Source organism: Lasiodiplodia theobromae (assembly GCF_012971845.1).
Source record: "Lasiodiplodia theobromae strain AM2As chromosome Unknown scaffold_35, whole genome shotgun sequence".
Taxonomy (NCBI): Eukaryota; Fungi; Ascomycota; class Dothideomycetes; order Botryosphaeriales; family Botryosphaeriaceae; genus Lasiodiplodia; species Lasiodiplodia theobromae.
In genome coordinates this window covers 274912-293868 of record NW_023336514.1, presented here as the reverse complement: position 1 = coordinate 293868, position 18957 = coordinate 274912, and the positions used below count along the sequence as shown (strand labels likewise).

The window sequence follows — 18957 nt, the reverse complement described above, 5'->3', positions numbered from 1 at the left end:
GAAAGCATGACGTAGATCACAAAATCCAACAAGGCATTACACTCATGATGTACATCACTCATCCAGATTTGGTTCATCGGCTATGATATATAGGCATCTAAAAAGAACACCAGGTTTTGAGCATTCTTTGAGGCAGATAGCAACAAAAATTGAGTAAACTACCATTGACGATGGCTTGGGTAATCATTACTTGACTTGGCTAAGGAGCCGCATAATTTTGCTTAAAGATAGGACCCGAGTAAAAGTATTCGAAACAAACAACACTGTCTTGAGTTAGTGGCTGAAACATCGAACGAAGTCTTACGCCGAATGGCTAGCTACGTTCCACATAATGAAGAGTACCATCCATTAATAATTGGATGCGGAAGGAAGCGTCCCGTTTTCATCGAGAGGCGTATAATAAAACGACTGCGCCGCAAAGCTTGTCCGACGCCACATCCAAGAGCCGCATTTAAGAAAAAAAAAGCCATCATATCAATACCATGCCTTCAGCCGCAGGGGGCGCCGGTCGTGCACACATTATGCAGTCAGACTGTAAACCGGTGATTCTCTGATATGAAGGGCGGATCGTGTAGCCTCAGAGTACCACCAGCGGGCTTCAGGGAATGTGCCTCAGATGTTGTGCTGTAGTTCGGCGGATGGCGAGAAAGATTGCTGTAGCGAGATTTCGATGAGTGCAAAAACTAGGGCTTGTGTGCATCGAAGCCATTGGTCTGTTCAGACGCAACAGCCTCCCTGGCGCGACGGTACTGGCTGATTGGGTTCTGAAGTGGCCGTATGTAGATCAGAACCAAATTGGGTGGATCTTGAGGCTGATCGTTCAGTGTGCCCCCGAGACGCAGGAGGCCCACAAGGTTACAATGATGATGTGTTCATCCGGTAGAGCCGTGGCAGAAAGGGAAAATGACTGCTCTGACGGAGGATCGGAGAATGCATGATCAGGCCTACGGAAGAGGGAGGTGTGTGGGGGAGAAGATGAGGTACCATTGGTTGTCAGAGAAGATTGTGCGTGGCGAGATGCACTCCGTGTACTTGGGTTTGAGCCTCAGGTAGCAGAGCCCCAATTTGCGGGATACGTGCAACCGCATTCCATTCGAGAATGACGGAGTTGCGCTGACAGTGTGACTTTGAGCTCGACGTTTGATTGGCTGCTATCTGTGTAAGTGTCTTATGTCTCTGATTTCGGAAGCGATGCACCTGTCGACTACAATGGAAAAGTCGCACACGAATATCAGCCCATTCCCTCTGCATATACCCTCGCTTTCACACCGCTAGATCCGCAAGCCAAGGCCGCATCGCCACGTTGTCCTACCACCGTTGCCATCTCTAGATAGAGGAATCCTTCGCACACCACCACCATTCCCCGTGCAGGCGGTCTACAGCTACTGTATTGAATATCACTGGCCGGTTGTGACGCAACTTCAGGCACAAGAAATTACACCCCCAAGGACTAAAATCCCGCACGGGAGAAGATATAGTAAAAGTTAAGTAGTCTCACGGGGGAAAGAGCCGTACGGCTAGAGCTTCTGTCTAAGAATTCCGAAGGCATTAATGCCTTGTACGTACGGGACTAACTTTAGTGTCCCAAGCATTGCGTAAACGCTAGAACAATGTAACAGATGAGAGGTTGTGGCTGTGGCAGGGATGCATGTCCTCGCCGATGAATAATTAACTGCAAACCAGTGGGACACATGAGGCTGCAGTGCAGACAGGCTCTTCTGAGCCAATTTCGGTGTGTGTAGTGTATTAGAGTCTTTTCTGACAGTTTTACAACGGACGAGAAGCAATGGATACTAAAAGAATGGATGCACAGCCTGATAGTTCAATTGTCAAGCGTAGGTGTTCTCGTAAGCTTGCAAACATCCTTAACCGAAGTCAAGAAATGGTCCTTCAAGGGCGCCATCATGGCAACGATCACTTTTGGCGGTTTTGCATGGTCGCAAATTTCTGATTTACAAATGGGAATGATATCCTCTGCGATAGTCAAAGTAGTGTGATATTCCGCTTTGGTTCTCTCCGTCAGCGCAGTGGTAACGGGTCTTCACTAAATTGTGTTCTCCTAAAGAGTCGCAATCTTACCGAAATATTTCCTCGTGGCTGCAATGGAGAAACTGCTCTACTACAAATCTTCTCAACATATACAAGTCTCATCAAGCTCGAACGTTCATTTGGACTGCACCAGTTGGGCTGTTGGAATGGAGCATATATCTATGGCTTCGTGGCTTTGTAGTGTTCTTGTGGGGCTTGACACAGACGGGACGGAGTAACCTGCGGCGGTCTGATATTGCAGTAAGATCCCAACCCCAGAGAAGTCAGAAGAATCAATACTAACATGGCATTGCACAGATCGCAGTCATCTGTGGCACCGTTTTTGAAATCTCCGTGTTGATCTACACGTTCAATATTTATCAGCCCTACTTCAGATTGGGGCAGGTCACAAAGTCTGGGAGGCCTTAGCCACGCTCCTCGAGATCTCTGTACATATAACGGCATTGTTGTATGTGCTGGTCTTCTTCGACTTATTTTTTTTTCTGTTCACTACACAATCGCAGGTGCGTTGTGGTTCGGACGAATTTTCGTCCAGGTATCTTATCAATAACGCGGACGGAGTTGAGCGTCACGCCTTAAGAAAATTCAGTCCGAATGCTGTGCCTCCCCCTCCGCGCAAGGCAGCGATAAGAGAATCATCACTCCTTATGGCAAGCTCTGGCTTAAGCGAAGAACACGGCCGAACACATCCTCTTCCGGCTCCACTTCCGCGCCTGTGCCTCAATCCGCCGCCCTATCAAAACACGGCGCTAATAATAATAATATTGGTGCGCGCGCTTACGGAACCGCCTTGGCACGCATGCGGCGTAGTCTTGATTTCGCGCCCTCGTCGAATACTTCAAGATGCGCCAAAAGGAGCTGTCGCCTTCGTGCACATAATTTCCTTCCCCTCACACTTTCAAGACTGTCTGGTTTTTTGCAATGTTTGCTGTCTGGATTCTGCTCCTTTTTGGGCCTCTGACGGCCCTGTTTCTCTCTACCATTTTTGGTCTCCTCAGAAACCATGCGATCGCACGTCAAATTGGACTCCCAATGATCATTGTTCCCATCAGTCCTGAAAATCCGATCTGGATGATGTTGGGCCGGCACATTGTTCCTTGGCTGAAATATGTCCCGTTTGGGAACGGCAATTTCAGCAAATTTTGCCACGTCGGCTGGGAATGGGAACTGAAGTACCATGCATATGCCGATTTTGGTGATGCTGGCGCTCTTTTGTTTGTGTCACCTGGAAAGAATTGGATCTACCTCCGTAACGCTGAAGCAATCCATGACGTGATTCAGCGCGAGCGCCGTCATGATTTTGAGAGGCCGGCGGAGCTATTGGGTAAGTATATCTACACTAGAGAATTGAGTAGTAGCTAATACCTAGGCAGCGGTTCTAGACGTCTTTGGACCCAACATATCTACTGCCTACGGCCAGGACTGGCAGCGTCATCGCAAGGTTACCGCTACTGCATTCACGGAGAAGACCAATAGGTTGGTCTGGGACGAAGCCCTTCAGCAGGGACGGCAGATGCTTGATTTCTGGGAGAGCTCTGGTGAGGTACGAAGCACCGCTACGGACTGTCGAACACTCGCACTGGACGTTCTGGTGAGTGCAAGCTTTGGCAAATCATTTCCCTTCGAGGGAAACGCGCAACCGCCGGAGACAGGTCCGCTCTCTTATCGAGATGCTCTTGCCAAAATTCTCGACAATGCAGTATTGATCCTGGCACTCCGTGCGGAGTTTCTTGCGCGACTCAAGTATCCTCGTGGGTTGGCACGCATCGGTCAGGCAATCACATCGTTCAAGCAATACATGACTGAGGACTACGAGGAAGAGCGGAAAGCATTTGAGGAGAAACGAGAGACGAGAGAGAATTTAATGACGAATTTGGTAAGGGCATCCATGGAGCAGACTGTATCTGACGCGCACGACCCAAACCAGCGAAGGGCCGGATTAACCCGCGAGGAGGTTTTTGGAAATATGTTTGTGTTCAACTTTGCAGGACATGATGGTACAGCCCATGCGCTGAACTATACGTTTTACCTGCTGGCTGTGCACCCATGGGTTCAGGAATGGATAGGTGAGGAGATCAGGCATGTTTTCCAAGACAAAGACATCTCCTCCTGGGACTACGACTCTTTCCCCAGGCTTAACAGGTGCCTGGCTGTTCTGGTACGTGTTTCAGATTTTCACTTTCCTACGAATGTTCCGAGAAATAACAGAGGAATAGTACGAGACCCTACGATTGTACAACCCTCTCCTGAGCGTCTGCAAAGGCACCGAAAACAATACAACCGATCTCGTGATTGATGGCACGTCCCACACAATCCCGCCGAATACTCGAGTCATTCTCAACATGAATGCTGTTCACACTCATCCTCAATATTGGGGCGATGATAGCTTGGAATGGAAGCCGTCGCGATGGATCTTGACGGCAGAAGGGGACGGTGCATCTATCGATAGGGAGCATCTTTTCACACCACCGCGCGGTACTTTCCTGGGTTGGTCTGACGGAAACAGGGCTTGCCCTGGAAAGAAATTCATACAGGTCGAGCACGTTGCCATTATGGCAGCGATGTTTCGCAGTCATCGTGTTGACCCTGTGAAACTAGCTGGTGAGGACATGGAACAGGCTAGAAAAAGGGCGGCTGATTGCATTGCAAACAGTGGGATAGTTCTTCTCTTCCAAATGCTTCGGCCGCAAGATGTAGCCCTCACCTGGTCAGAGAGATGAGGTGTGCGACCAGTCTTCGAAGCCTTTAGCCCGGTCGGAAGGATAATATAGTGGATCTTTGTACATCTAAGCTTATCTTCTACATTTTACGCATCGCGAAAGTGTTCCAGAGATCAAGAGAGACAAAGCTAGTTATACATGCCAGCTCGGCGGAGCTATTACGTTTGGGCCTTCATCATCTGGTTCCTACTTCTTGACCGACCAGACCTTGCAACATTGGAGGCGGTTTCCACAGCAAACCCCGCGTTTCAGTCAGCGATTGTGAAGTTGATTGTCAACAGGGATGGATTTCCCCGCATAACAGTCCCCCGGTCAACACCTCGGCAATTGGCCGACATGGGGGGGTAAAGAGGCAGGTCATGGTCGGCCTTTCGCCGAAAAGCCGATGCTGATCACGATGACATGACCGAATCAAAGCTCGCCACCTATAAGCTTCGTGAACGTACTTGTCAGAGTGAAGACCAACCCGATCCCCACTTTTTCCGGAATTTCGAGACTGCGCAACAGACCCCTGCAAGCAAACGATTGTGCGAAACAGTCAGAGCGGCGATACCGACGTCAATCATATCGGGAAGCATACAAGCATACATCACCATCATGCAAGAAATAGACAGCAACCATGATATCAATTGCAATCTCGAAGAGAAACTCCAATAGCATTCAAAGCATACTTCTCAGTTGATCCATCATTACTTTCAGCGCCACCTAATAGGATCTGGACACCTTGACCTCGAAATGGAGTTTGTCATCACGTGTACTGGACAGCTCCACCGTTGAACAAATGGTCATCTTCCCCATGCTTCCCGTTGTGCTTTGCGTGCTTCTTGTTTTTCTTACCCGGGTTAGATTGATCGTGACCATTGAACCCATTGTGACCTTGATCATGGCCGTCATGCAGGTCGTTAAACCCATCGTGAGCGCCATGACGCAAGGCATCAGCATCGTCAAGAACCTTGTCAACGGCATCATGGGCCATGCCGACAGCACCGTTAAACCCGTCGCGAACATCGTGGGAAAGACTGTCCAGGTCGTCGTGGACCTTGTAGAGATTGTCGCGGACTTCATTTTCGATCTTGTCGGCCGCCTCGTCGACGCGGTGGGTGTCGCTAAGGGTGTTGTGAATGCTGCGGTTGAATTCATGAATCGGATGAGGGATCGTCGTCTGCTTGTGATGGTGGAGCGACCTGTACTTGCTGTACTTCGTAGGCTCGTCGTGTCGGTGGTTCCACTCGGTGCGGGTCCAGAACTGTGTGCGGTAGTCGGGAGAGTCCTCGGCGCGCTTGATCGAGTCGCGGTTGCGTTTGTCCAGCTTCTTCCAGAAGTTCTCCGGCAGCATCTCCTTCTCGAAGTTGATGTCGTGCGCCGGCGATTCGCGGATGACCCATTCCTGGAGGTGGATCTCCTGCTGGCCGTCCTGCAGGAACACCGAAGGCGGGACCTTTCCTCGCACCCAGCTCGCGCCGTCAGGCTTCTGGGGCGCTGTTGATTTGTCCTGCCAACGCCAAAGCGGTTCATCCAGGAAGAAGAACGTGAAGGGGAACATCGTTGCGAGATGTCCGAGGTGGGCAAGCGCAGTCGCTGTCAGGTGCACGAGGTCTCCGGCCAAGTTCCAAAGCTCCGAAACGTAGCCCCAGAGATTAGGGAAGGCGGCGCGAACCGGTGCTGCCAACCAGTAGAGTCCGATGGTTAAGAGGCGGAAGAATTTTGCCAGGACTGCAAGAGCGATGGAGACGTCGAAGTGAAATTGCGGCAGCCAGGCGCTGTAGGCCCAAACATGACGCTCTCGGAGCGGCCTGCCAGTATAGTGGAGACGCTTGACGTTGTTCGTGCGGTAGTACACAGAGGGATGCATGGTTTCATTGGTTTGGCAGCCACGATACTCGCCGTAGTACTGGCCTGGCGTCCTCGTGTGGGATGATCCGGCAAGGGGGTTGTAGAAGATTAACCAGCCGAGCTTGGCGTTATCAATCTCTTTGCAGGCAGCCCAGTTGCCTCGGGTTTTGCCGTGCTGGAGAAGAACGTCTTCGACAGCCCGTCTATCGAATCTGAGAAGGCCGTTGATTTGGTCGCACATCCAGGCGAGAGTAACCTCGTGCATTTCCGACGTGTCCGGCATAAGCCAATTCATGAGCTTCGGGAACCATTGAGTAGCCCAGGTTTGAAGCTTAGCACCTCCACCTCCGATGGAGTCATGGAATCCAGGGAACCAGCATTGTTTGAGGTTTGGGCAGTTGGGATCGCCAAGCAGTCTCTTGGGCAGATACCACAATGTTGGTGGGAATGCGCCTCGGTGCTCGTCAAGCGCAAGAGCTTGGAAAGCATTTTCAACATCTACAGGTCATGGTCAGTCAGCAAGGAAAGGTAATTGGAGAATTTTTGGCGGACTTACTGGTGTTAAGGCCGGTGTTGTGGAACTGGAAAGGTTTGGTGAAAAAAGGAAACGTCCTGGAAAACCAGCTTTCCGGGAGTCCAAGTGCGCCCACCTGCTCTGCGTCAGCTAAAGCAAAGTTTGAGATATAAAGGTCCATACAGTATCCCAGACTCCAATTGCCTTGACCTTCACATTGTCGTACATCTTGCTCGAGACTCGGAGTCCATGCCAGAAATCCCTGTCAGAAGCAGGCAAGTCTCCGACAAAGTAGTCCATCCAGTCAATGAAGGGCTTTCCCTTGTCTGTCTTCTTTGCTGCCATTTTACTGAGCTTTTTGTAGATCTCGAAAGCTCTGGGGAATTCGTGCAGCTGCTGGGGCCGGAGGAGTCCCATCTCGGTCACCAGTCCACAGAGCACACGAGCAGTGTAAGCCCCGCGAGAAAAGCCAAACAGGAAAATCTCGTCGTTGGTGAAGCCTTCGTGTCTGTTTTTGGCGTGAAAATTTGTCGACAAATAGTGATATGCTGTCGAAACATTCTCTGAAAGTCCCGCGCCGACACTGCCTGTGGTCGTATTAGCAATAAGTATCTCCAAACAGGCTTATTGATCTAACCTTCATATCCAACAGCCAGTGGCCCGGCAGTTCCAGTTCCTACCCCAGACTGATAGTAGACCACTTGGGGAATCACCCTATCATCTTCCGGGTCACGATCTTCCCGGTCAATCATACGGCTCAGCTTGGCAATGTTGGAAGGAGTGATGCCGTAAGTCTTGTCTGAAGCTTGCCATGTGCCATCGCAGCACACGATTAGACGCTTTCGCGGCCTAGAGGCCTCATGGGAAGACTGATGCAGTGAACCAGGCATCTCGAGAAATGTAACGTGATGTCTGGCAATGTCTGTTGAAATTGTGTGGGCACGAAGCTCACGCTCGTGAGAGAGAAGCACTTGTTTATATGCTGTATACTACTATCAGCATGTGAAAGGGCTCGATTATCCGAGCTACGAGTTCCATCACGGAATCCTGAGAATACTTTCCATGTGAGAGAGGACTGTTCTCTGGGTTCAACCAAGTGACTAGAGAAATTATTTTGCTCCCCAAGATCGTAGGCCACGCTTGTGAAAGTCAGCTCGAGGGAATTGGGCTAGCGGAAGAAAATATTCATGTGAGCTGATCGAAATGATGATACCATGCTAGGAGCTGACCTCAAAAGTTACCGAAAGCGGAAATCCTCATCATCACATGGGAAGCGAATGCGGAAACATGATCAGGCCCAGCCACCCTTATCTTTTGCTTGCTCTCTCACGAAGCATCTATAATTTCTCATTAATGATTATTATCAACGGTGATATGCAGACATGAATTATGCAGTACAAATGCAGCTGGAAATCTATAGCTACAGCGCTGTAACGTGTGCTCTACTATCTTTTGTCGTAACACACGCCATTGTGTTGCTCCCTTCAGTACCCCACATACTGAATCAGCCACCACTTTGGACCTTTGCGACGTCGATCTCCTCTCTACCTACCCCGCTAGCTTGTTCCGCTAGCTGTCCGTTTTCTGGGAAGCTCCGTAAATGGTCACACGGGAACTTCTGGCTGGGGCCGAAATTACAGACAGCTGTTCTCACGGGGTATGGTTGACAAGGGAGACGTGCTGCGCGCCGCACCGGCCGAGCTGGCTGCACTCTCTTCAGCGAAGTCACAAGTCGTAAAAGCACCAACCGCCTCCAGCGGCTGCTATCGGTATCAGGCAAAAATTCATCTGGCTTCTTTCAAACAGTGAGGTAAAACATATCGCAAACCGTCTGAGTCGCCCTGACCTTTGTGGTCCGTGAGTCCACTGGAAGGATCATCAATAATTCTTGATGGGGAATAGTGCTACTATTTGATTAGATCCCCATGATATAGGCACCAACTCAGAGAGGCGCCAGAATTATTCAAGATGGAGCAAACGCGTGTTACTCTAGAATAATAATGGTTTAAGGTGGCACGGCGGGGTGCCCCACAAAATCCTCAGCGTCGTAGCCGAGCTCTATTTCGAATGTGACATACTGCGGGATCTCGAGCCTTTTTCCCGACGACACAGCTCGGAGATAGCCACTTGTCGGCAACTGTTTGTGTCCTGATGGCCGGCCGGGGGGGCAGTTTCCCCATAGTTTCCCCATGAGGGCAAGCTCATCATGCGTTTGGCCCGCCTCACCTCTCGCACCCGCTGACGTGCTCGCCAAGCGCCAGCACGCCATATCAAAACCTCACCATATCAGTCGCATCGCAAGTCCACAATTCCTCTCCAACCCAGACAAGCGCTGCGGACGTACTCAAAGTTGCAGCGCGCAAGCCGCGCGGCGAGGCCGAACACTGCTTGTTCTCCCGTTCACTTGGCGCAACCCCTGTTTCCCCGCATTCGCGATGCAAATGCCGATTGGACTGTCGGCTGATGCATGCGCTTCTCATTGCTGAACGGGGTATCATCGGCTTCAACCCTGGCTGAGGGGCTGTTGCATGCGCGAAACGAAGTCGATGTTGTCGTGGAGCTGGCGCCTGGGTGAGGGTCTGGGTGTGGATGATTTCCGCACGGTATAAAGGGAATGCACGCAGCGGCGGTCTCTCCGTCACGATATCCTTGCTTTAGAGTTTGATCCGCGAGTTTCACTGCAAAAGTTTTCCTCGTCTTCTGCTTGGCTTGCCAGCATCGTTTCACTGCCAATTCACTTGTTCAGCCTCTCCGTCTCCTTGGCTGCAATGCCTTCAGCTGAGAAAACAGCCGAAGTCGGCTGCGCTGAGTTCTCCGACGTTGATGGGAAACGACTGTCATCCGAGGCTGCCCAAGCCACTCAAGCCGAGCATGAACTCACATTCACCCAGGCTGTGAAGCTTTACAAGAAAGCCGTCATCTGGTCCGTGATTGTGTCTCTTGCCTGCATGTAAGTTGTTCACGTGCTGTTTTGTTTCTTCTTGGCTGTGATTTACTGACCGCCTTCCAGTATGGACAGCTATGACATGCAGATCGTCTCTGCCTTCTACGCCTACCCCTCGTTCCAAAAGAAGTATGGCGAGCTTCTCGACGACGGCTCTTACTCTATACCTGCATCCTGGCAACTCGGGCTGAGTCTCACCTCCAACTTTGGCATGATCATCGGCGTCTTCGTCAACGGATGGTTGGTGGAACACATGGGTCCTCGAAGGCTGATGCTCTGCTCCTTCACGGCTCTTACCGGCTTCATCTTCATCACCTTTTTCGCACCCAACATCCAGGTCCTTCTGGTCGGCGAGCTTCTATGCGGTCTCCCGTGGGGCGTGTTTGCCGCCGTGGCTCCTTCTTACGCGGTTGAGGTCTGTCCTCTTGTTCTGCGCGGCTACCTTTCAACCTTCTGCAACCTCACTTGGCCCGCCGGACGTATCCTCGCCACGGGTGTCCTGCAAGGTCTCATCCACAACCCCACCGAATGGTCTTATCGGATCCCATTTGCCCTCCAGTGGATGTGGCCTGTGCCTCTCAGCCTGGCCATCTGCTTCGCACCTGAGTCGCCTTGGTGGCAGGTTCGCAAGGGTCGCATTGCTGACGCCGAAGCAACCATGAAGCGGCTGTGCAGCGGTGATCCTGCTGATGTGGATCGGAGAAGCAAGCAGACGGTGGCCATGATCACTCACACGATTCAGATGGAGAGGGATCTCAACGTTGGTACCAACTACATTGACTGCTTCCGTGGCATTAACCTTCGGCGAACCGAGATTGCCTCCGTTTCTTGGGGCGGTCAAGTGCTTACTGGTTTCGGTAAGCTTTCCTACCTACTCATGAGAACGAGTGCTAATGTTTCTTAGCTATCCAGAACTATCTGACGGTTCGCTCTTCCACCAACATTGATCAATAGTCCAATAGCTGACTTCCTACAGTACTTTTTCAAGCAAGCCGGTCTATCCACCGACGACTCATTCAAGCTCAGCCTGGGAACGTTCAGCATCGCCTTCCTCGGAACCGTATTTTCGTGGTTCTTCCAAGGTCGATACGGACGGCGCTCAATTTTCATCTCGGGACTCTGCATCATGGCGCCGATCATGTGGCTGATCGCGCTGATTGACTTTGCACCCGCAACATCGGCCCGCCGCTGGGCCCAGTGCTGCATCATGCTCCTCTGGTTCGCGGTTTACGGTCTCACCATCGGACCCGTTCCTTATGCCATTGCAACCGAAGTTCCTGCTTCTCGGCTCCGCATGAAGACTATTGCGGTGGGTAGAAACGCGTACTACATCTTCTCCATTGTCAACATCGTTGTGGCTCCCTATCTACTCAATCCATCGGAAGCCAATCTGCACGGCAAAGCAGCTTTCCCGGCTGCTGGCTTCTCGACGCTTCTCTTGTTGTGGGCTTGGTTTAGGTTACCGGAGACCAAGAACCGGACGTTCGAGGAACTGGATGTTTTGTTTGAGAGGGAAATACCTGCCAGGAAATTCGCTGCTACCGTTCTTGAAACGCCACATTCACCAGATGCGCAAGTAGTCAAGTCTTAGACGATGGAAATAACGCTTGTTCTCGTAGTGAAATCTTATGTCGATTAAACAATTTGAATGCGGAACCTCGCCGCTATTTTTTACGGCCCACCTGCAGAAGCATGTTATAAACCACGCGGTGAAAGGCTTAAGAAGTCACTGTCAAGTTCTGTATTGATTCTCTGCAAAATACTAGCGCATCGAAGGACGATAGAGTCCTAACTAGATTGTGAACTACACCTTGACCTAAGAAACAACAAATTATTCCTCTGTAACCCCTCCGCAAGACATGCAGTTCGAACACCTGAACCCATTTTCATATCAACGTCACAGTCTCAAACTTGCGATCTGTCTGAACCCAACGCGCCAGATACGCCCACCCCAGACCAATTCGACGGTACGACGGGCCGTCTTCCTCGATAATCATGAGCCTCAGCATGGGGGGCGGTAGGAGAGCCTCTCCGTTGCAATCGAAGAACGTTAGATTTTCTTTCGGGTCCCGCAATATTTCCTCCCCGGCAGCCACAACCCTCTTGTTCTCTTCCCTTGCAGAGACCCCCCTGCGAATACTAGGATAGCAAGATGAGAACTTTTGCAGATAGAATTGGTTGTTCCGCTCTGGGTCGGCCATGTTGAAGACCGAGAGTGCAATGGCCTTGATTGTGGAACCACGCCGCCAAGATGACGTGGACAAATACGTGACTCCAATTTGGCGGCCTTTATAGACCAGTTTCCATTCGTCATCGCTATTGATCAGGATCTCTAGTATTGCCGTCTGCACGCGACCAATCAAGGAACCAGGGATACGAGTTGATGGAAAGGTTGTTGTATCTCGTTGGCTTTGATCTTTCCCCGAATCCATAGTTCGATAATATGCGTTGTAAGTAGGCCAGAGATCGTGCGCCATGGTGCTCATCTCGTCGAATGTGTGGTTGTTGAAGGACCAAAATCCAGAGGGTCGTGGTGCCCCAATGCAATCTTGACCCCAAACCAATGCCATATACAGGGAAGGCGAAAGACCATGACCCCCATCCAACGACATATCAGGTTCCCAGTTGCGGTATATTGATAGATTTTGTTGCTCAATCCAGGATATTGGTGCGTTGTCAGAGTCGATGCGCTCAAGCGAAAGTTGCCCCTCAGATTCCACACATACTGTCCACTGCACAAGAGTGCCACAGAAAGAGAAACAATCATAGTCTAAGACTTCGATTTGGCCGTCAACAGAAGCCCAGGACCAACTCGGCAATGTGATGTTTTCGGCATCGCGGCCATCGGGGGCATAGTCTCCCGCGATCCAGAGCAGGGCCTGATCGAAATCGTGGCGTGGTAATCCGTAAACCAAGACATCCGCTCCATAGACCGTGTTGGCGATTCCGATAAACGCGTTGTAGATGTCAGACTGGAAAGTAAGGGAACGGTCGCTATAGACTTTCAAATGTGCAAAGTAGTGCTGGATAGGAAATCTGGATCGAGTCCGGTCCATGGTGTAAGCGCTGCCGTCGTCTGGGGCATGAAGAGTGTCTTCGCTGAATACGCCCTCGTAACATTGAAAATAAGCTTGAGTGCCGGTAAGCCACAGCTTTCTTCGAGGCAAAACAGCTTCCTGATATGTCCATGCTCTTGTACGCCATTGGCACCCTTCAATCATTTCATCCAAGCGGGGCAACCGGATGAGATCAAGGTCGGACGAGCTCAATCTCCACTGTTCAGTCTGTCGCGAGTTGCTTACGCCAGGGATACCGGCATGCATATTTTCTGACGATGAGGCTATGAGAACCAGCTCTGCAGATGCAAAAATACCCCCCATGGCATCGATCTGACGGTTTTTGCTTTTCTCATCATCTTGAACAATGCATAAGCGATCGACCCAAAGGTACCGGAATCCCAAAGCGGAGCATGCTTGGATGGCGTCTTCGATCGTCTTAGGCAACGGTGACTCCGTAAAGCTACCCGGCCGCTCCAGCCTCTCCAGCGAATCCTTTGTAAGCATTTCCATTTCTTTCAGCTCTGAATTCTCCCTTCTTCCCCATACATAGCTCAATGCGCAGAATTCGACTATTCCATTGGGTCTTACCAGGAATCTGTCTTTCGTATCGATGAGCCTGAAGCCTGTCGGCGGTTTAAATCTACTGGAGTGGCAATGCTGGTGCTCATTGTGGCAAACTGCGAATGAATTCTTCACAGCTTCCCAGTTGACGATATCACCCAAGATCTTTGCTCTTGTCATTGACCATCCCTGGAGACTATTTTTTGCATTCGATTCGGAGTCCGAGCCCGCATCTTCCTCCATAGATGTTGACTGATATTCGATGGTACTTGCTAGACCGATCGGGGATGACCGTGCGGATTTGAGACCTAGTCCAAGCGTGAAAGTAGAAAATCTTGTGTTTTGATCAGGGTTCCAGATCATAGTACACCAGCTCGTACGCGCGTAACGTTCTGGCCAGACTCCACTTGCTTTAGTCGATGGCTCATCAGGGCCAGTTATGTAAATCTCGCCAGAATCGCTGAAGTCGCTCGTGACATCCCGTACAATTTCCCTTATGAAGGAACAAATTGTGCAGCTCGGGGACTCTTGGCTTTGAATGCTTTCTTTAGTATAATGGATCGGGATCCCATGTTGGAAATACATTCCTGCTGTACACTGGAGGAGATGCCGAAGTCTGAAGTGCCTGCACCGGTCGCAAAGTGTCAAATGTTCATCTACGCACGTTTTACAATCGGAATGGAAGAGATCGTAGAGTGCCCAGTTCGGAGGTATCACCCCGGAGGGATGCGAAAGGATTTCAGCACAGAATCGGCACCCAAGTAGAGATTCGCCGAGATCCTTCTGGTAATAGATGGGGGATGAATCGGATTCTTTCTCACAATCGGAGTCCTCCCTTCCAGCACTCTCAATGGTTCGGCAAGTCTGCTCGATGGTCGACACTGAATAGTTGTGCAAAGTGGATTTGGTGAGAGCCACCTCATGGATTGGAAATGGAACTTACTCATTGTCTTTCAATATGAGATTCGAATGGTGTTTGTTGCCTTGGCGGAGGCTTTGCTTTTTATTCTGCCGGTGTCTCGCTCATTAGTTCCGCGCGCAGCCCTGCTCAAAAGATGTTTTAACCAATAGGTGTTAGACACGTTTGAAGCAGAACACGTGAGCTTACAGTTGGTAATACCACAACTGATAGCTAAGAGTACGTCAAGTAAGTTGGTTGCTCCGCTATGAACGCATGCTGCATGTAGGTGTAAGCAGCCATTATTACTTCAGGTTTAGACAAGGGGACAAGCCATGTCTCTGGAGAAAGGAAGAGTGATTTTTTTCTGCGGGCAGTAAAAGCAGATATATGGACATACATGCGACTTGTAATTTCTCACAGGCTTAACCAGTTTATAGTTGATATCAGCGAATGTCGATCGAGTATAGGGTTAGAAATTATTGTGATCAAGCCATTGTTCGGAAGAACTGTGGGGGATCCATGGTCTAAATGCACACTATGTCCCAAGTAGTTGAAAGGTTACACGGGGAGGCGGATGACGTTAGTGAGTAAGCAGCCACCCTAAAAAAGGAAGGTGGGGAACCCGTTGAGCCAACCTCGCTAGCTGCTTACCCCCAGCCCTACTTCGACCACCGCATACATCTCCAGCCGTATCCACGGCCCCTGCCCGCGTCACAAGAATGAGGCTCCATGCTGGTGCTGTCACCTTCGCGCTACTCGGCACCACAACCTCCGCAGAAGTCCTGCTCTACAAACCCACCGGCCCCTACTACGTCACGCAGAACCAGCATGTCCTCAACCACACGACGCCAGACGACTTCACGGCGCCGGACGGCAGCGGCGTTGGGAAGACGATGCTCGTAACGACCTACGGCCCGACGCTCTCGGTCCCGCAGCGCACCCGTCCGTGGGTCGACGCCACCAACGCCGACATCTGGGGCACCGCTCTGGGCATCCCGCCATCATTACTCTCCTCCCTCGTCACCGAGCTCCAATGGCAAGCCCCCAGCCTCTCCAGCTCCACCAACCCCGGCACCTGCCCGGCGCCCGCACCACCACTCACCCCCCACCGCCCCGCCATCCTCTTCCTGCCCGGCGCCGGCATGCCCTGCTTCGCCTACACAGCCTACCTCTCCGAACTCGCGTCCTGGGGCTACACCGTCTACGCCATCGACCACCCAGGGGAGCCACCCTATCTCGAATTCCTGGACGGCAGTGGCGGCGCCCGCAGCGCTTTCCCGCCGCTGGCGAATTGGACGTTCCCGCAGTTCGAGCAGATCTACGCGCACCGCGTGGCCGATGCCGCGGCGCTGCTGCGGCGGGGGCCGGAGTGCTTGCGGAGCTTGGTCGAGCAGCAGTCGTCGTCCGAGCAGTTCGCGGAGGCCGAGCAGGCCGAGCAGCAGCAGCAGTCCGCGCAGCACTACTACTCCCTCAGCGGCGACGGCGACAACGGGCATGCCGACCCCTCCACCTTCTTCGTCTTCGGCCACAGCATCGGCGGCGCCGCCTCCGCCGGCATCATGGCCCAACAATCCTCCTCCTCCCCCTCCTCCACCACCTCAGACCCCTCCCTCCCCCCGCTCCTCGCCGGCGCCAACATCGACGGCTGGTTCTTCTTCGACATCTGGGACCTCCACGGCAACGGCTCCGCCTCCACCAAGCCCTACCCAGACCTCTCCCCTCGCCCCTTCCTCGAAATAGCCGGCCAGCACGACCCGCCCGGGCCGGACGCGACGTGGACGAACTTCAGCGCGGCGCAGAGCGGGTGGCTGCGCGACGTCGGCGTGCGCGGCGCGGCGCACTTTGATTTTAGCGATTTGCCGTTGTTGGTGGATGCGTTGGGGTTGAGGGAGAGGATGCCGCCGGACAGCGGGCTGTTGGGCGGGATTAAGGGCGGGAGGATGGTGGAGGTGGTGATGGGGTTGGTGAGGGCGTTTGTGGGGGGGATTGAGGGGGGGAAGGGGAAGGGGGGGCTGGGGGCGGTGGATCGGGTGCAGCGGGGGTTTGCGGAGACGTGGGTGCGGGAGGCGAAGGATGGTGGTGGTGGTGGTAGTGGGTGAGCGTTGGTGATGATGGTGGTTTTTTCGCGAGGGCGAAGTGATGAATACTGGAACAGGGTCGTTCAACTTAAAGTTGCTTATCTGGAAGTTTATTATTCTTAGACATTATTTAGTAGAACCGTCCAATAGCCGCCCTCACTGCATCTTTTCCCCAATTAAAACCCACCGACCTTGAATCAACAGGCGGACTCTTCGGATACCTCGGCTATGCATGTTGACTCGATAGGCAATTTTTCCGCGAACCCGCATTTCCGACTTGGACCTTTTCCGAGCCTACAACCTCAACCGCAGCCCGCCTTCACCGTCATTTCTTCCCAATTTCCACCCTAAAGCCTTGGCCTTCGAAGCTTCCTCGATTTTTCCCGTTGGCGAACCACGCGGCGCAATCCTTCATCCCCCACAGATTGGGGAAAAAGAGCGGGGAAGCGGGGGCGAGCCGCAGACGTGGGGCGGCAGCCTTGGCCTTCATGAATTTTCCCGTCCAAAGGTCGCGAGCTTCGTATGCGTTGCTTCGCTTGCCAGATGGAAATATGCGGGGAAAGCAATATACCGCAAGGCTTGGTACGGGCTCGTCGTGGCGAGTATAAGTTGATTGGCGACCACGCATCTGCGGCTACGGGAGAAAGAGCCTCTTCGACGCCGAATTGACCACCATCCGCCGCCATGGTTTCCTCCACACGCTCCTCCACGGCCCTCAGCCTCCTGGCCCTCTACGCCTCGAGCACTTGGGCCGCCACCGTCTCCGAAGTCTTCCTCGCCAGCATCCGGTCCGCACGGCCGTCCACGGCGGAGAACTCGCCCGCCCGGACACGCACCTGCGTCGTCGACAGCCACAACGACGGCAGCACGGATGACGCGGAATACATCGCCGCCGCGCTGAACGACTGCAACAACGGCGGGCACGTCGTCTTCCCGGCCACGCAGTCGTACATCATCAACTCGCCGCTCGACATGACGGGGCTGGCGCGCATCGACATCGACATCCAGGGGCGCATCGCCTTCACGGACGACATCCCGCACTGGCTGAACAACAGCTTCGACCTGGGCTTCCAGAACGCGACGAGCTTCTTCAAGCTGGGCGGCGAGGACGTGAACGTGTATGGTGGTGGGACTATTGACGGGCAGGGCCAGGCGTGGTGGGACCACTACCCGAAGAACAAGCACGACCGCCGCCCCGTGCTATTCGCGACGGTCGAGATGCACGGCGGGTCGGTGTCGGATCTGAGTCTGGTGAACTCGCCGTTCTGGCATAATTTCGTGGGGAACTCGTCGGACGTCGTGTTTACCGATATCAGGATTCACAGCGTCAGCAATAATGAGAATTTCGAGAAGAACACGGACGGTAGGGGGTTTCCCGCCTGCTGTTTGGTGAGCGGGGCATTCGGGCTGACGAGCAGTTGCAGGCTGGGACATCTACCGCTCCGACCACATCACCGTCCAAAACTCCTCCGTAACAAACGGCGACGGTGCGTAGCCCTTCCCCCCTCCCCCCTCTCCCCCCCTCCCCCACGCTAACCCCTCCTCCACACAGACTGCGTCTCCTTCAAACCCAACGCAACCAACATCCTCGTACAAAACATGATCTGCAACGGCACGCACGGCATGAGCGTGGGCAGCCTGGGGCAGTACCCGGACCGCGTCGACTACGTCGAGAACATCCTGGTGCGCAACGCGGCCATGTACAACTCGTCCGAGGGCGCGCGCATCAAGGTGTGGCCCAACGCCTTCAGCGAGAAGAGCGTCAGCCTCGTCGGCGGCGGCGGCAGCGGCGCCGTGCGCAACGTCACGTACGAGGACATGTGGCTCGACAACGTCGATTACGGCTTGACGATTACGCAGTGCTACGGCCAGGATGATGAGGAGGAGTGTTTTAAGCATCCGGTGAGTTTGTGTTTCTAGTTTTTTCTTTTTTTTTTCAGGGTTAGTAGTAGTAGTAGTAGTAGTAGTAGTAGTAGTAGTAGTAGGTGGTGGAGAGTGGGTTTGTGCGTGTGTGGCTGTGGCGGCGCAAGGCTAATGTGGAGTATTTGTGATATGCAGTCGAAGCTGAACATCACCGACGTCACCTTCCGGAATGTGCGCGGCCGCACCAATAGGGTATTTTCGCCCATCGTGGCGCATCTGGTGTGCTCGAGCCCCGATACGTGCTCCAACATCGTTGCTCAGGACATCGACATCCGCACCATCAACGGCTCGAATCTCGTGACTTGCCGCAACATGGATGAGGATCTGCTGGACGTCAACTGCGTGGATTGGAGCAAGGGGTACAATCCGGCTTGA

General features: G+C 52.8%; 6 protein-coding genes across 6 annotated transcripts; 4 read left to right on the top strand and 2 right to left on the bottom strand.

The window, feature by feature from the left end:
* Nucleotides 1–3081: 3081 nt before the first annotated feature.
* On the top strand, nucleotides 3082–4299 carry LTHEOB_10027 (Cytochrome P450; the record flags this gene model as incomplete). The annotated part of the gene is made up of 5 exons (XM_035506627.1): nucleotides 3082–3373; nucleotides 3423–3701; nucleotides 3750–3925; nucleotides 3977–4207; nucleotides 4258–4299. 5 exons carry the CDS (start codon nucleotides 3082–3084, stop codon nucleotides 4297–4299), a joined length of 1020 nt encoding a protein of 339 aa, XP_035368339.1.
* A 1218-nt stretch (nucleotides 4300–5517) lies between these two features.
* On the bottom strand, nucleotides 5518–8006 carry LTHEOB_10026 (Cysteine synthase a; the record flags this gene model as incomplete). Its single annotated transcript, XM_035506626.1, has 4 exons — nucleotides 5518–7100; nucleotides 7159–7252; nucleotides 7300–7703; nucleotides 7754–8006. 4 exons carry the CDS (start codon nucleotides 8004–8006, stop codon nucleotides 5518–5520), a joined length of 2334 nt encoding a protein of 777 aa, XP_035368338.1.
* Nucleotides 8007–9884: 1878 nt separating this feature from the next.
* Nucleotides 9885–11651, top strand: LTHEOB_10025 (putative maltose permease; the record flags this gene model as incomplete). The annotated part of the gene is made up of 4 exons (XM_035506625.1): nucleotides 9885–10066; nucleotides 10127–10917; nucleotides 10965–10984; nucleotides 11037–11651. 4 exons carry the CDS (start codon nucleotides 9885–9887, stop codon nucleotides 11649–11651), a joined length of 1608 nt encoding a protein of 535 aa, XP_035368337.1.
* A 295-nt stretch (nucleotides 11652–11946) lies between these two features.
* On the bottom strand, nucleotides 11947–13116 carry LTHEOB_10024 (Heterokaryon incompatibility protein; the record flags this gene model as incomplete). Its single annotated transcript, XM_035506624.1, has 1 exon — nucleotides 11947–13116. The coding sequence occupies one exon, from the start codon at nucleotides 13114–13116 to the stop codon at nucleotides 11947–11949; it is 1170 nt and encodes a 389-aa protein (XP_035368336.1).
* A 2184-nt stretch (nucleotides 13117–15300) lies between these two features.
* Nucleotides 15301–16680, top strand: LTHEOB_10023 (PAF acetylhydrolase family protein; the record flags this gene model as incomplete). The annotated part of the gene is made up of 1 exon (XM_035506623.1): nucleotides 15301–16680. The coding sequence occupies one exon, from the start codon at nucleotides 15301–15303 to the stop codon at nucleotides 16678–16680; it is 1380 nt and encodes a 459-aa protein (XP_035368335.1).
* Nucleotides 16681–17343: 663 nt separating this feature from the next.
* Nucleotides 17344–18957, top strand: LTHEOB_10022 (Glycoside hydrolase family 28; the record flags this gene model as incomplete). The annotated part of the gene is made up of 4 exons (XM_035506622.1): nucleotides 17344–18022; nucleotides 18084–18146; nucleotides 18212–18561; nucleotides 18718–18957. The coding sequence occupies 4 exons, from the start codon at nucleotides 17344–17346 to the stop codon at nucleotides 18955–18957; spliced, it is 1332 nt and encodes a 443-aa protein (XP_035368334.1).